Consider the following 16,476-nt stretch of genomic DNA (forward strand, 5'->3'; position numbering starts at 1 on the left):
AGCATGGGCCACCAACCCCCCATACACGTGAGAATCACAGCAAACGACAGCGCTTTATCTCTACTAAGCAGAGTATTTATTATAACCAACATTTTTTAACTTAAAAACAGTAAAAGCATTAAAAGATCACCTACACAACAACGCTACTAAAGTATAGTTATTATACCAATTAAAATATGTTTCCTTATTCATGACATTCATTGAAACATTAAGTTGTAACAAATATTATTTGTCCTCTTTGAGAGACAAGAATTATCGAAAATTATTGTGTCATGTTAAAAATGGTATGCATTTTTATGCTGTAAATTATTTTTTATCTGTTTCCTTACTTATCACATTCTATGAAACATTACGTTGTAACAACAAATATTATAACTGTCCTCTTTGAGAAGCTATAATTATCGAAAATTATCACATCATTAAAAAGAGATGCATCTTTATACTTACAAATATTGTTTTACAGCACCAAGTTCATAAAATAAAGAGAGGTCATTGTTGCGGCTGGATACAAGCAAGTACAAACAATTTGTACATTTTCGAGCAGGAAACCTCACTTCTCTTTATGAAAAAGTTCGTTCATAGAATTTAAATACGTCTAAAATATCCAAAGTGAACATTTGAACTTTTATTAAATTGCAAAAAAAGTTGTGCATGCACAACTTTTTTTATTAATCATGACCATTGGTAAAAGGGTACACTTTACATAAGTCAAGAAATTCCCCTGCTCCATCGGTCATGTAGGTGGGATAAATAAAGTTTGTCATGCATTAACCTAAATGTAAATATACAAAAGTATAAACAAAAATACCAATAAAAAGTATTGTCACAAAAAGCAGTAGCATAGATGCCAAAATAGCAGTAGGCTGCAACTATAGCTCTACAGCTCTATGCCGTTGTCACTATCCTTAAAAATACGAAAACGAACAGGACCGGGCCTTGCGCACGCTACTGGTGTACACGAGCGTAACATGATGCGTACGCACGAAATTGGTGCGTTGGCGCATGCAAGATTTTGGTGCGTAAGCGCATTTTGATGCACAGTTTAGGCACATTCTAGGCACAGTTGTGGCACAGTTTTCGGAAAGCTTAGGCACAGTTTAGGCACAGGTTAGGCACAGTTTTGGCACAGTTTAGGCACATTTTGTGCACATTTTTCAGTAATAAAGAACTGGTCTGTGACCGACGCGTTTCATTTGCCGCTAACATTTTTTCGGCACCGTGAAAAGGGAAGAAAAAAATGGAAGCGAGAAAAGCAAACAAGAATTGGATTTTTTTTTTTTTTTGGTTTGTGTATAATGGAACTTGAAACATTATATTTAACACTATGTAAAATTTTACGGAAAATAAAAACGCTTGCGGTTTATCAATTGTTTACATTTTCGGTACCTAGCAATAAATTTAGTGAAAGCAAAAAAATTCAGCTCTCGATTTTTCTGACAGTTGCAGGGATTTAGTTATAGTTTACAATTAACCCTAAAATAACGGAAAGTGGAAGAGTTCTTAATTCAGCATGAGTTTGTTGCCACAAGTACAACTTGTACATGTACAATGAAATGAACAGCACATTTTGTTTTGAATAGATAATTTAATTTGATGAAACAGCGATTTGGAACTCGATCGGATTTGTGTTTTTCCATCGGTAAAAGCATTTTACATTTTTGTTAGAGTCCGAAACACAGCTAATTTAAGAAGTTTAACACTATGAACCCGAGCGGTATAAATATCTTGTAATTTGTTTATTCACAGGACAAATCGCGTTTCATGTAATCGGACACTTGTAAAAAAGACTAGTTAATTAATGCGTCTTCCTGAACCGCGGAAAGGATTGTCAACTTTTACGCTTGAAAATTGAAATTACCTATACTGAACTAAAATTTTATACTCACCAAATGTTTTCTTTCGTGTGATTTAAATGTTGTCTTGAACGGTAAAGCTAAAACAAATTATTGCGGGCCGCCCCGCGTGCGTTGCGGTTTCATTTTTCGGCTCCTCAAGCGACAGTACACTATTTTGATTGTCTTTTTGCAAGGTTCTCCTCGCTTATTCTTGCGAAGATAAGAGGATTAAAAGGTTTTTGAAAATGCCTCATCAGTCTTTTAACAAAGGTAGCATCGTAGAATGAATCAACACGAACACACTTCACGAAAGCAGCAAAAGGTCGACCACAAGGCGAAACTCGTAAGCTCAACTTTGGCACAACTTAGGCACAGTTTTGGCACACCCAGCGCACAGTTTGGCACAACTTTACGCACACTTTAGGCACAACTTATGCACAGGTTATGCACACCTCTTTGTGCTGTGGCACATTCAGGATTTCGTAATTCGCGCTAAGGCACGCCGAACTGTATTTTCGGTCTCAAAAATCACAGTCTGATCTTGAAAACTATATTGCAATTTAAGGACAAGTTCTCCAAATTAAAAAACAATACCCTAGAATGGAAGCTCAACTTATGAGCATTTGGAATGTCTTTTATTTGGATCTAAGTAAGGACTAAAAATTCAGCAAAGACGGTCTGAAAAAAGTTGACCTCGTCGCTCACGATGAAGGTAAATAATCAGTTCCCTTACTGTTTGTTACTATAACTTACTTATTTTTTCATTCTTAGACACAGTTTTGGAGATAATGAAAACTCATAAGTTGTTTTCACTTAGGGAGAAAGCAGATTTGTTTTCTATGGCTTGAAGCGGAGAAATTAAAGAATGTGCCGCTCAGACTGCAAATGTTACGCGTGGCCTTCAAAATAGTCGTATTTTTCACCATTGTGACGTTATTTTCTCTTTTCGCAAAACCTTTCAATGAAAACACATTCCTCCAACCGGAAGCAGTCTAGAAACCTGAAGTCTATGCCAATTTTCAATTTGATCCGAGTTCAAATTATTTCACAAAAGTAAAATGAAGCTCGATTTTTGGTAGTGTACACCAGTAGCGTGCGCCAGGCCACCGCTTTTCCCCGCAGCTTCACTTTTGCAACTAGCAGCATCATGAGCCATAGTCCCGTCAAAGGCCGGATTTTCACGGGTAAAAACATAGTTCCCTTGACTTCCAAAACACGAGCGAAGACGTGGATAGAATATCAGTAAAATCACTATGACTGTCACGACCACTACAGACGTCACGACAGAAGTAACAATCATCTTTGTTGTGCAATCACAGTGTACATTGGATTTGCCTGGAAGGTAAAAAAATCAATGTTAAACAAACTGTTATTTGTAATCCTTTACCTCTCTCAATCTAGAAAAAGAAAAGCCAGATATTATTTCAGCTCATACTGTGAACAAAACAAAGCAAAACAAACATAAAAAAGTATATGAAGATGTACAGTTAACTCCCAATAAATCATAACTCAAACCTTCAAGGGAAATTAAAAAAGGTTCGAGTTATTGGTAGTTCGAGTAATCAAGGGTGAAATTATATAGAAGATGACCTGAAGGGAAAGGAAAATTGGTTTGAGTTAGCAAGAGGTTTGAGTTAGCGAGGGTTCGAGTAATCGGAAGTCGACTGTAGTATCTGTATAAACTATCCAGTGGATAAAATTAACTGCTCGTTGAACAACTGGGGCCAGGCCGCCTTCTGAGGCTTTGACCAGCCTGTAGCATTATCTGGCAACAGCAATAGCAAAACCTTGCATTGTTTCGGTCATGGTTTGCAGGCTCCTGTATGCTTAGGCAGCCTTCAGGTTTCCATTTAAAATTCTTGGGTGAGGAGGAACACTGCGAGATAATTCTATTTCAGTTCCCCAACTGCCTTGCATGGATTTCGATGGACTGGAGCAGCCAAGCAGCTCTTTACATGTAGTCTCAGTGCTTGGTTCTGGTTCCTGTGGTACAACATGGTTGGAAAGATTGCTACTCCCCCACCCCGTGGCTGGGATGCTAATCCAACTTGGATAACCTTTTAGCTTTTCTCGGGTTGTCCTTTCAGTTCTCTGGTACCTACACGGACTCCTGGGTCGAGATTGGCTCTATGGGAATAAAGTATTCGGCACAGTGACCGCATCCCAGACTGCCTAATCTGGAGTCCATTACGCAATCTATGGAGCCACTGTGTCTGCTGCCTTGCATGGATAAGGGTGCTTCCTTTCCTAGGTGACCTTTGGCTTTGTGTCTCCCGCACTCTCTAGCTGTTTCCCGACATCTGTTCGGTAAGTTCTTAAATTTTGTTACCTGCTTTTTGGTACCGAGAGTCACAGACCATTCACTAGTTAATTCCCCAAGGAGCAATATTGATATAATTAGGTGAAATAATATAATTATAATTCCCTTACCAATACTACAGTTCTTCCCAGTGTAACCATCAGCACAAACACAAATGTAATTATTTACACTATCAATGCATGTTCCTCCATTGAGACACCTGGATTGATCAGCACAATCATCAATATCTGAGAGGAATGAAAAATATAGAAATAATTAATATGAAATAATTTTGAGAAGAGTGAGTATTTTTTTTATGGTACTGTAGGTATATTTCTGGGATTTTCTTTAATGATTAATTGTACAGTGTAGCTGTTTCTACTTATACATGAACATGTATGGCATTATTAATTGAGCTGGTACCATTCAGCCACCAAGAAACGCTGACTGCGGAAGGTACACTGTACTCAGTGCCAGTAAACAAGCAAGTTGAAGCCAATTAGCAATGATGAAATTGCAGCTTACAATAACAACTATCATCACTTTAAGATAAATGTTTTTGTAATATTGCAGACTATTCACTAGTTAATGCCAGGCTCAGGAGAATAATTACATAACTATAATTAGCTGAAATAATATATAATTCCCTTACCAGTACCACAGTTCTTCCCAGTGTAACCATCAGCACAAACACAAGTGTAATTATTTACACTATCAATGCATGTTCCTCCATTGAGACACCTGGATTGATCAGCACAATCATCAATATCTGAGAGGAATGAAAATTATAGAAATAATTAATATGAAATAATTTTGAGAAGAGTGAGTATTTTTTTTTATGGTATTGTAGGTACAGTACCGCCTAGAACTATAGACCCATTTGCCGCGTCGTTGCCGCGGGACCTACTCGCGGGTTTCCCTCGGTATTCCCGCAGTAGGACGTTTTTTTTCCTCGGTTCGGTTGCGGTATGGCTCCAAAGTTGCCGCGGGAAAGTTCACCTAGGTAAAACCTCGGTAAAGATAAGACGCGGTAGAGTTTGAATACGCTTTTGTCTCCTTTGCTTTGTGTTTTGGTTCGTCAGCTTCTAATGACAAAATCGCACCGAAGAACGTTAATTAGGGATGACGATCATGTGCGATACACATACGATTCTCGGCCCTTGAAGGCTTGAACCATTTGAAGAAAATGAGAATCCGTTTTCGAGTATCCGACCACATTTGAAAAATCCTTTGAGGAAGATTCTGATTTAATATCTCAAAACTCGGTATACCCAAAATATTTGGAGACTTCTTGTGGACAATGCGCAATATTCACTACCGAAGCTTCGAAGCGTGCAGATTTGCTCAAGAAAAAACAAGCAAACTTGAATTTCCGACACAGTCTATGGAGTTCCGTTTGCCGGACCTTTTAAAATCATTTATAAATAGAAAACAAATAATATTTCGGCATGTTTTGTGCCGCTCAGCGCCCGAATAATAATTGCAATTCCAACACATTGTCGGTCATTGTCAATCGGACTCCTGACGTGACAAGCTGTTTGATGCAACACGGCAGTGTTCCAGAATGTTAGTCCGCTGTTTACTTTGTATTTTTTGCCAAGTTATTTCAATTTTAAGTTAAGAGAAGCAAAAGAAAAAAAACTGACCCACGAAATTTACGGATTATAAAACATATGTTCGCGCGTGACGATGTTATTGTAACTTGAAACCCTTGTGTTGACTTCGCAAATTTTGTCGCTTGTGTCTACAGTCTATTTAAAACCTCTTTCTTTTAAAATAAACTTGGCACTGCAACAAGATAATATTCCCTCTCAATATCCGATTTTTTAGAACAAAAGCTTGCCCTACAATTCAGGAGATATTTTTAGCAGCTGTTTGGTCGGACACGTACAAAAAAAGCTGACGAATCAGAAGCAGCGGTTCCCACGAGTGCAAAACAAACGTCAAACTTGCTCCTATGCAAATTACGGTTAATTTACAAGACGTTTGCCCCGTCGCTTGTATCGAAATGAACAAATTAAGAAAACTAAATTTTAGAAAAGGGATTTTTTTATGACAATTCAGCGAACTCTCTTTCGTAAACTTACACTGAGTGTTTTGAAAAGTAGGTAAATCAACGTACACGTATTTCGCTGCGTATTTAACATACCCTCGGAGATACATGTAACAAGCTTCTTTCAAGGGTTGGATTGTTAGTTACTTTTATTATCTCTGAAGAGACGGAATACAAACATTTGCCGAGGCAAAGATTTAGGATTTCAATATTTAAATTATTACGCGAACTACCCAACGCCATTTTGACTTCAAATTACTCCTTCGGTTAAGCACCGATTCTTCGCACCTCGAACACTTGCAGTATAAATGTCTTCACTTACGCTCACGCTAACGCTTATTTTAGAAATGCAACCAGTCCTCATTGTTCTTTCCCGCGGCACGCCTCGTCTTTTCGCCCGCGGCAAATTTACCGCGGCACACTGCACCTCGTCTTCACTGCGGAACGACCGTGTTTTCACCTAGGTGGACGCGCGGCCACTACCCGCGGCAAAGACGAGGTATGCCCTAGTCCCGATGGGTCAATAGTTCCAGGCGGTACTGTATATTTCTGGGATTTTCTTTAATGATAAATTGTACAGTGTAGCTGTTTCTACTTGTACATGAACATGTATGGCATTATTAATTGAGCTGGCACCATTCAGCCACCAAGACGCGCTGACTGCGGAAGGTACACTGTACTCAGTGCCAGTAAACAAGCAAGTTGAAGCCAATTAGCAATGATGAAATTGCAGCTTACAATAACAACTATCATCACTTTAAGATAAATGTTTTTGTAATATTGCAGACTATTCACTAGTTAATGCCAGGCTCAGGAGAATTATTACATAACTATAATTAGCTGAAATAATATATAATTCCCTTACCAGTACCACAGTTCTTCCCAGTGTAACCATCAGCACAAACACAAGTGTAATTATTTACACTATCAATGCATGTTCCTCCATTGAGACACCTGGATTGATCAGCACAATCATCAATATCTGAGAGGAATGAAAAATATAAATAATTAATATGAAATAATTTTGAGAAGAGTAAGTATTTTTTTTATGGTACTGTAGGTATATTTCTGGGATTTTCTTTAATGATAAATTGTACAGTGTAGCTGTTTCTACTTATACATGAACATGTATGGCATTATTAATTGAGCTGGTACCATTCAGCCACCAAGAAACGCTGACTGCGGAAGGTACACTGTACTCAGTGCCAGTAAACAAGCAAGTTGAAGCCAATTAGTAATGATGAAATTGCAGCTTGCAATAACAACTATCATCACTTTAAGATAAATGTTTTTGTAATATTGCAGACTATTCACTAGTTAATGCCAGGCTCAGGAGAATTATTACATAACAATAATTAGCTGAAATAAATTATAATATATAATTCCCTTACCAGTACCACAGTTCTTCCCAGTGTAACCATCAGCGCAAACACAAGTGTAATTATTTACACTATCAATGCATGTTCCTCCATTGAGACACCTGGATTGATCAGCACAATCATCAATATCTGAGAGGAATGAAAAATATAAATAATTAATATGGAATAATTTTGAGAAGAGTAAGTATTTTTTTTTTATGGTACTGTAGGTAAATTTCTGGGATTTTCTTTAATGATAAATTGTACAGTGTAGCTGTTTCTACTTGTACATGAACATGTATGGCATTATTAATTGAGCTGGTACCATTCAGCCACCAAGACACGCTGACTGCGGAAGTTACTCAGAGCCAGTAAACAAGCAAGTTGAAGCCAATTAGCAATGATGAAATTGTAGCTTACTATAGCAACTATCATCACTTTAAGATAAATGTTTTTGTAATATTGCAGACTATTCACTAGTTAATGCCCTCAGGAGAAATATTACTATAATTAGCTGAAATAATATATAATTCCCTTACCAGTACCACAGTTCTTCCCAGTGTAACCATCAGCACAAACACAAGTGTAATTATTTACGCCATCAATGCATGTTCCTCCATTGAGACATCTGGATTGATCAGCACAATCATCAATATCTGAGACGAATGAAAAATACGTATACTTAATATAATTTTAAGAAGAGTTAGTATTTCTTTTAATGGCACAGTTGAACCTTGATTTAACGAACCTCTATTTAACGAAGTCCTCAATATAACCAACAAATTACTCTATGTCCCGGCCAAAGTTACAGTAAAATGTATGGAATAGAACCTCCATATAACGAGCCTCAATACATGTATAACAAATTCTTCGATATAACGAACATAATCCGGAAGCCCAAATGTAAAATCTACCGCAATATAACGAATTACAATGTCAACACGCGACAGAAGATTAACACTGAACAGATCAACAGTCAACAAATCCTTTTTATCCTTAATACGGTAAAGAGACAGCAAACCTTTTAGTCAACAGCTTATTATATCTCATAGACATTGGCACTATAATATTTCAACATCAGCATTGAATTCCGTGACAGACGTCACCTGTGTTACAAATCAATCATTAACTATGACCTCGATATAAAAACCATTTTGGTCGTTTCCCCTCAAGTTCATTATGTCGATTTAACAAACAAATTTGGCCAGTCCCCCGCGACTTTGTTAAATCGAGGTTCCATTCATCGAGCATCAAGGCATTCAGAAAGTAAAGTTTGCAAACTTGAAAATAAATATAAAACATCTTGTTGCATTAACTTCCCTGTGATCTTTGTACTGTAGTTCGCATTCTTATCTTCAAATTCAATGCCGAATTTAAGTGTCAATCTTTAAGAATTAGCACTGAAACAGTGATAAAATTGCTGCCTTTGAAACAAGAAATGGAATGTTTTGGGGGATTATTTATTTATTATATAACTTCTGAGACAGACACACCATTCTTACCAATACTGCAGTTCTTTCCAGCATAGCCATTGACACAATTACATGTGTAATCATTCACTTTATAAATGCAGGTTCCTCCATTGTTACAGGGGTGATCAACACAATCATTGTCAACTGCTACCAGAAACACAGAAAGAAACAAAGAAAAACTCAGGGGGAATTTTAAGGGAGTTCAACTGAATACCAGTACATTGCAGCAGCAGTTCTCATGGAGACATGAATGTTGCCAATCAGGTATTCATAAAACTGAATATTCATTAAATTGCTTACTGTTTTTCTCATTGTAAATACATGTAACTCGTCAAAGATGTTGCTTGTTTCTGATGAGTGAAACAATTTGTTGGTTGATTGATTGACTGTTGGTTCAGTTGATTTAAGAATTAAATTTTAGCCACAACAAGACAGGAATCAGGATTATTGATAACAATTTTGTCACACAAAGGCTAAACAGGATTTCAAAGATTCTTAGACTCAGCTGCATGCTATGTATGATACATGAACCTTCCCTTAACAAGCCATAGCTGAAAATATTGGTCTTTTCCATTGGTGACTTTTTTAAATTGGTTTATCTTATAGAATACATATTTTAATGACATTCTTAATTAATTCCTTTCTTTAATATTGATTGTGAACTATGTAAGGTATTTGGCAGTAGAGTTTGTGAGATACAACTGTTTGCAGTACTGGCCTGCCAAAGTTCTAATCTAACAGATTGGTGTTAAGAAAAAATAATGCAAAGCAAGGTGGAGGGCATTTGGTGACAATTTAGAAGCATACAATCTTGAAAATCTTGCTGTAACTAAGGCACAGTAAATAGTCTCGATACAGAAATGAGATTACTTCTGTAAATGTTGCATATGGTTTTAAATGAAGGGTTTGTTGGAAAAACCTTCCTCTAAGTGGGAATTTGGCCATAAAATGTACTGTAAATGCTCCAGATTAGTTCTAATTTGGTATTACATGTTGCACTTGATGTAACAAACCCTGTTCTATGTTTAAGCTTGGTGGGTAGAGGTGTACTTTATGATAGCCTGAATGAATTAATTAAGTTTGAGTGATTGATTGACTGACTCACTATAAATTGTAACTAATTTTTTTGTTGTTGATTGATTCAGCAAAACTATGCACAACATTTTATAGGATGCTCAAAGTTATAAGTGTACATGTCTCAAAGTGGGTACATCAATAAATGACATGTTTCTTTAACAGACAAAAATAATATATTTTCATAATACAGTCGAACCTGTATTAAGCGGTCACCCTCGGGGAATGGCTAAGTGACCGCTTAATACAGGTTGACCACTTAATACAGGTTGTACAGAATACATCACTTACTTGGTTAAGAAAGTTCGGCGTTAAAATGGTATGACAAAGGAGAGCATGGTATTGAAACAGACTAGTAAAACATTAATGCCACGATTGTGCAGCTTATTAGAAACTCAATTGCCTGGCGCGCTATTTTTTACCATATTTAAGTGGTTTCCTGTTACAAAGTGACCGTTTAAAACAGGTCAAGACATTTAGAAATCAGCTCGTTGGGACTTAGTTTTGGGTGACCGCGACCGCTTAATAGAGGTGACCGTTTAATACAGGTCAGGATTACAGTAATTAAGGGAAGTAATTTTCGGGACTTTGACAACTGACCACTTAATAGAGGGTGACCGCTTAATACGGTGCCGCTTAATACAGGTTCGACTGTAATTGGAAATGCAAGGAAGGAAATAAAAATACTTGTATGGGAGCATTCAGAAACAATTTTCCCATTACTTGTTAAAAGAAAATAATTTACCCTCCTAACAAGAGTAACAAAAAGATAAGTTATATTTTTACCTTCTTTCACTTCAGGCTCCCTGAAATCTAATTTAATGTGAAATTCCTCTCTGTAGTGGTCAAAGTACCCCACAATACTGCATCTGTACTCAGTGTTGTGGTCTTCTTTTGTCACATTTTTAATTCCTAGAAATCCATTTGTAGTCGTTGTGTACCTTGAACCATGACCTTCTGGTATCTTGAGTTCCCAGTGAGACTTGCTATCAGTTCTGTCTATTCCTCCAAGCCAATCCCAGCTGCCATCTGTTTTCAGTTTCTTCCACCCCACCTCTGTAATCAATGACATCTTGCCATATTTGACAGCGCTGTAGAAAGGTGAACAAAATAACCAATTTGTGCCAGGCTCCACTGGCTGTACGATGTCATCTACGCTGGCCACTCCTAGCAGAAAAACAAGTGTTTAAGTTCTGGAATTGAATGTGATAATTTACATGAACTATATTAAATTCAGCCCAGACAAGCAATTAGAAACTGCAAGGTTATAATAACAATTGAGTGTTTTGATTGATGATCCATCGATCAGTCAAGTTTCCGTTTTAATTAATAAAACTGTCCTGTGCTTTCTTGCAGGTTTGAGCCTTGCCCTGCTTGCATATACGTTAAACTGTTACAAACTTATTGATTACATGTAAGTTCTCGGGTTTCAAATTAGCCTTGTCTCAGAGCATTTTCCTCTTACTGGACATCTACATAAAATAAAGTGAAACCAATTATTACATGACAAATTCAAAGAAAACTTCAATAGTGAGCAAATTATGCTTGAGTCTGTACATGTATGTTCAACTAGTGCGTACCATAAATCCTCAAAAAAGCAGCCCCATGTTCCCCAGAAAATCTTTGTTGTACATGAAGTACTTTGATCCACCCAAATAATTTTTAAAGTACAGTCAAACCTGTATTAAGCGGTCACCCTCAGGGAATGGCTAAGTGACCGCTTAATACAGGTTGCACAGAATGCATCACTTGCTTGGTTAAGAACGTTCGGCGGTAAAATGGTATGACAAAGGAGAGCATGGTATTGAAACAGACTAGTAAAACAGTAACGCCACGATTGTGCAGCTCATTAGAAGCTCAATTGCCTGGCACGCTATTTGTTACCATATTTAAGTGGTTTCCTTTCACAAGGTGACCGTTTAAAACAGGTCAAGACAATAGAAACAGCTCGCTGGGACTTAGTATAGGGTGACCGCGACCGTTTAATAGAGGTGACCGTTTAATACAGGTCAGAATTACAGTAAATAAGGGAAGTAATTTTCGGGACTTTGACAACTGACCGCTTAATAGAGGGTGACCGCTTAATACGGTGCCGCTTAATACAGGTTCGACTGTACCTGGGAATACTTGAGGAGAGTAAAGATGTCCTCTTAGTGCCTAAAATCTTCAGTTGTCAGCTTAAAAAGCACTATGATTTATGGAATCCCAAGGTGACCATGAACCAAAATTTGAATTAAGCACCACATACATGTACATTTATTGCGGGATTATTTTCCAGTAATCATTTAGCTGTGCAGGTGATGTGCTGGCCAGTACACTGGGATTTGCATAGAATGAAGCTGGTTGAGCTGAAGACTAAATAGAAGATTACCCACTACAAACCAAGGCTGAAGTGTTCACACCCCAGGTGGAAATCTTATCAAGATCTTACAAGATTCTTATTAAGTTTCTTAATAAGATCTTAGTAATTCTCTTATCAAGATTCTTGTAAGATACTTGTAAGATTCTTGTAAGATTCTTACAAGAATCTTGTAAGATACTTGTAAGATTCTTGTAAGTTTCTTAAAAGAACTTGTAAGATATTGCAAATTCTTATAAGATTCTGACAAAATCTTACTGAAATGTTAAAGGTTCTTACAAGATCTTGTTGAAATCTTACAGAAATCTTAAAAGATCTTGTAAGAATCTTGTAAGAAACTGAAAGAAATCTTATAAGATTCTTACAATATCTTGTAAGAGTCTTACACAATCTTTTAAGATTCTTACAAGATCTTGTAAGAGTCTTACACAATCTTTTAAGATTCTTACAAGGTCTTGTACGATTCTTACAAGATCTTGTAAGAGTCTTACACGATCTTTTAAGATTCTTACAAGATCTTGTAAGACTCTTACACAATCTTTTTAGATTCGTACAAGATCTTGTAAGAATCTTGCAGAAATCTTATATATTCTTACAAGACCTTGCAATAATCTTACTGACAGAAATCTTTTGTTGTTCCTGAATTTTATAAGCTCTTTCAAGATTCCTACAAGTTATCGCAAGAGTCTTGTAGCATTCTAGCAAGGGTTTCCACTACATCAACATCAAAATCAACAACAAGAGCTGCATACTCAGATGTTTTGGAACCAAAAAATGAAGTTTATTTGACTCAACAAGCTTTTAGTACTAGTTCCTACTTCAACAATTTTACATTTTAGCAACTCACATGCACTAGCTATGTTCTTGTACAATTTCCTAAATTGAGTGACTACATAATCACAAAGTAGGAGTTTAAGTAAGAATTTAAGATAAATAATCAGTCTGCATGTTAAAAGCAAGAAAACATGAAAGCTTGAAATTATCCTGTATGGCCCCAGTGAAGAAATCAAGAAAATTAAAAGAAAAAGATATAATTTTTTGATGCTATTTTCCTTGCTAAAAAAGCCACCAATAAGAACGATAATTGTTTATTAACTACGGTTTTAATTAAGTGTATGCCCCCATTGGTCAAGCCACATCTACTATTTGCCTCTGCGTAAATGCCAACAGCAACCTACTATTGGCGTCAAAATGTTGAAACACTGTTTGTTAGAAGCATCTCCCTCCCTCCCCCTCCTAAGCAAAGTAAAATAGAAGCAATGACAACGTGCACACCAATTAGCTCAATCAACATTGGCCCAGAGGAAAGGGGAGCAGCGTTTCAACAACTCACAGATGATCACTCAGTTCAACTGGCTCTAAACATGCACTTTGACAGTTTGTGGTGGCTCAGAAAAATACCACAGGTGTTTTTACTTCGCAAGTGTTGCTTGCCAGCTCTAACTTATGAAATCAATAAAATATTGAAAAATTAATGTTCTCCCACATTTCATTTAGCTGCACATCCAGGGCTAGAGGGACCTGTACAGGAAAATAAGACAGTTGTGTTAACTTATGTCCTGACCTACACAGTGTTATCTCATTCTACAAATAATTGACTGGTTACTTTAGTCAGCATTCTCACAATGTTTTGTAGCAGCACATGCAGACAACTCAGCACTGGCTGCCTTGTTCATAGGAAACCCAAGTCTAAATTTACATGTAACTGATGTAAAAAGAAAATTCTAAGCTCAAGTACAAAAAGATGATTATGATGATTTCATTGTTAACTGTATGGGACTGTCTGGGCGGTGCAACTTACATTGTAGTTGCACCTGCAGTGAAATAGGTCACTCTTTAAGAAAAAATGATTGCATTGATCGAAAGGATTGTTACTTTGCTTACTGTTTTCAACTATGATATCAAGTACTGATCAAATACTGCCATTATGCAAGTTACACAATTTTATTTAGTATTATAATTTGTTCCTGAGTAGAAGTAGCAGAAGTCACATCATTCACAACAAAATTAAATCAGTTAAAATAGACTCCAACGGTCATAAATATGTAAGTGAGTTTATTGAGCAGGATTTGGTGACTTGACTCTGAAGCTGCAGTCTTGAGTCCCAACCTTGACAACAAAATGGAGTTGAAAATCTACAGTAAAACCGAAAAATTGTGCACTTTAAGTCAGTTATTCTGAGTGATCACAATGACCACTAGGCTGCCATTAACTTTTTAGACAATGTTGCAGTGAGTTTCTCACCCGTAACAAATTATCTTGTTAGTTCCTGATCTGAGTAAATGAGTCATACACTCCACGAAGATCATAAACTGATCTTCACGCCAAATCAAGATCGATCACTCAAGTCTTTTACTTTAGCTTATACCAAGACCGTCATGATTTTAACCCGGCTACAAATTACTCTGTAAAAATGTTTGCAAAGGCTTCATATTAAAACTAAATAGGGAATGACCACCTCAACAATCTTCAAGAAGCACAAATGCATGCACGTTGTCTGTAATTCGCGTGGACGATCACACATTTTCATACAGTCTTTCACAAAATGATTGGCGTTGAAACTTACCTCTTTCTAAAAAGTGGTTGTCCACAGTTTGCTGCATGAAGCCATCATTTTTTTTTTAGCTTAAACAGAGGTAAAATCCAGAGGAAATGTGTGCTTTATACTTGAATCCCGCCTAAAATCTAACATGAAACGGTCTTTCTCCGAGCCTGCAGTGGCATATCTGCTGACCAAAATGGTGCCCAGTCTTCCCAGTCCGAATGAAATCCAAGATGGCTGCCGGTGTTGTTGTGACACCACGTTTAACTTTTTCCACGTTCTCTTGCTCATTTTAAAAGCTAGCATTGTGCATGAAAGTCGTACGAATTATGATTCAAAGCATTGTTGTTCTTTTTGGCATTACATGGAGTTGAGATTCATCAAAGAAGGTTTGTAAGTAATAGTGTTTTCACAAATGAGTTTCAGCGTAGGACCGTGGATTTAAGCTTAGTTATTTTGTATCTAAATACAATCTGTAAACTGCAACTGTAAGTCTTAACAGTCATATCTTTAAAGCCTTTGTTTAGAAACACACATGTCTACATAGCATTTATCAACTTAGGACACTGAAGAAGACAGTATTAAGATGTACAATGATTTCACAACAAACAACTAAATTTTATTGTTAAATTATGACAATACACTAGTAAAGAGCATATCACAGTCAGTGTGAGAGTCTTGCTGGCATGTTTATTTATTATTAGATACTGTTAAGATTCCTGTAAGATATTATGAGAGCTTAATAAAGAATTGAACTAATATCTTATTAAGAAGTTTTTGTTTTTGTTTTACAAGATCTTCATAAGAACTGTTTTTAAAGATCTTATTCTTAATTTATGCTAAGATCTTACCAAGATAATTGTAAGGTAGTAAGATCTTAATCAGAATGGTTGTAAGATCATGGTACAAATTTGGATTAAGATCTTAGTAAGAAAACATCAAGAAATAGGTAAGATCTTATCAAAATCTGTTTAAGATCTTATTTTTAATTTATAGTAAGATCTTAACAAGATTCTTGTAAGTTAATTCTTAAGATCTTAACAAGAATGCTGATAAGATCTTGTCACCAATTTTTACAAGATCTTAATAAGAAAATATTAAGAAATGGATAAGATCTTATTAAAAACTTTTTAAGATCTTATTGATTGTTAGGTTGAGGATACTATTAAGATTCTTATAAATATCTTACAAGAATTTAGTAAGATCTTGTAAGATCTTAAAATGCTGAAGATTGTACAGTTTGTATTAAGATTTTATTAAGAAGTGTTGTAAGATCTTATTAAGATCTGAAATCTTAACAAATCTTAACAAAATCTTATTAAGATCTTAGTGTTATTTTCATTCTTATAAGATTCTTACAAGATCTTGTAAGATCTTGCAAGATCTTAATAAGATTTCCACCTGGGACTGTCAATTTTAGTTTCCCACTGGACTTTAAAACTCATTCAATTAAAGCGGACAAGAATTATGCTTGGAATTCACTT

The 16,476-nt window shown here is 36.3% G+C and overlaps 1 protein-coding gene and 1 long non-coding RNA gene across 2 annotated transcripts; both read right to left on the bottom strand.

Moving 5' to 3' along the window:
• Window positions 1–2,880: 2,880 nt before the first annotated feature.
• LOC146469058 (uncharacterized) lies at window positions 2,881–11,312 on the bottom strand. Its single transcript, XM_085123689.1, has 8 exons — window positions 10,878–11,312; window positions 9,048–9,161; window positions 8,085–8,201; window positions 7,579–7,695; window positions 7,053–7,169; window positions 4,787–4,903; window positions 4,266–4,382; window positions 2,881–3,170 (listed from the first exon to the last, which is right to left on the bottom strand). Exons 1-8 carry the CDS (start codon window positions 11,161–11,163, stop codon window positions 2,881–2,883), a joined length of 1,275 nt encoding a protein of 424 aa, XP_084979815.1. The 5' UTR covers window positions 11,164–11,312.
• Window positions 11,313–13,209: 1,897 nt separating this feature from the next.
• Window positions 13,210–16,392, bottom strand: LOC146469059 (uncharacterized). Its single transcript, XR_014867280.1, has 2 exons — window positions 15,017–16,392; window positions 13,210–13,971 (listed from the first exon to the last, which is right to left on the bottom strand). It is a non-coding gene; the product is annotated as an uncharacterized LOC146469059 (long non-coding RNA).
• Window positions 16,393–16,476: the final 84 nt, after the last annotated feature.

The sequence above is a fragment of the Pavona decussata genome, unplaced genomic scaffold (assembly GCF_977016875.1).
Source record: "Pavona decussata unplaced genomic scaffold, jaPavDecu1.1 SCAFFOLD_127, whole genome shotgun sequence".
Lineage (NCBI taxonomy): Eukaryota > Metazoa > Cnidaria > Anthozoa > Scleractinia > Agariciidae > Pavona > Pavona decussata.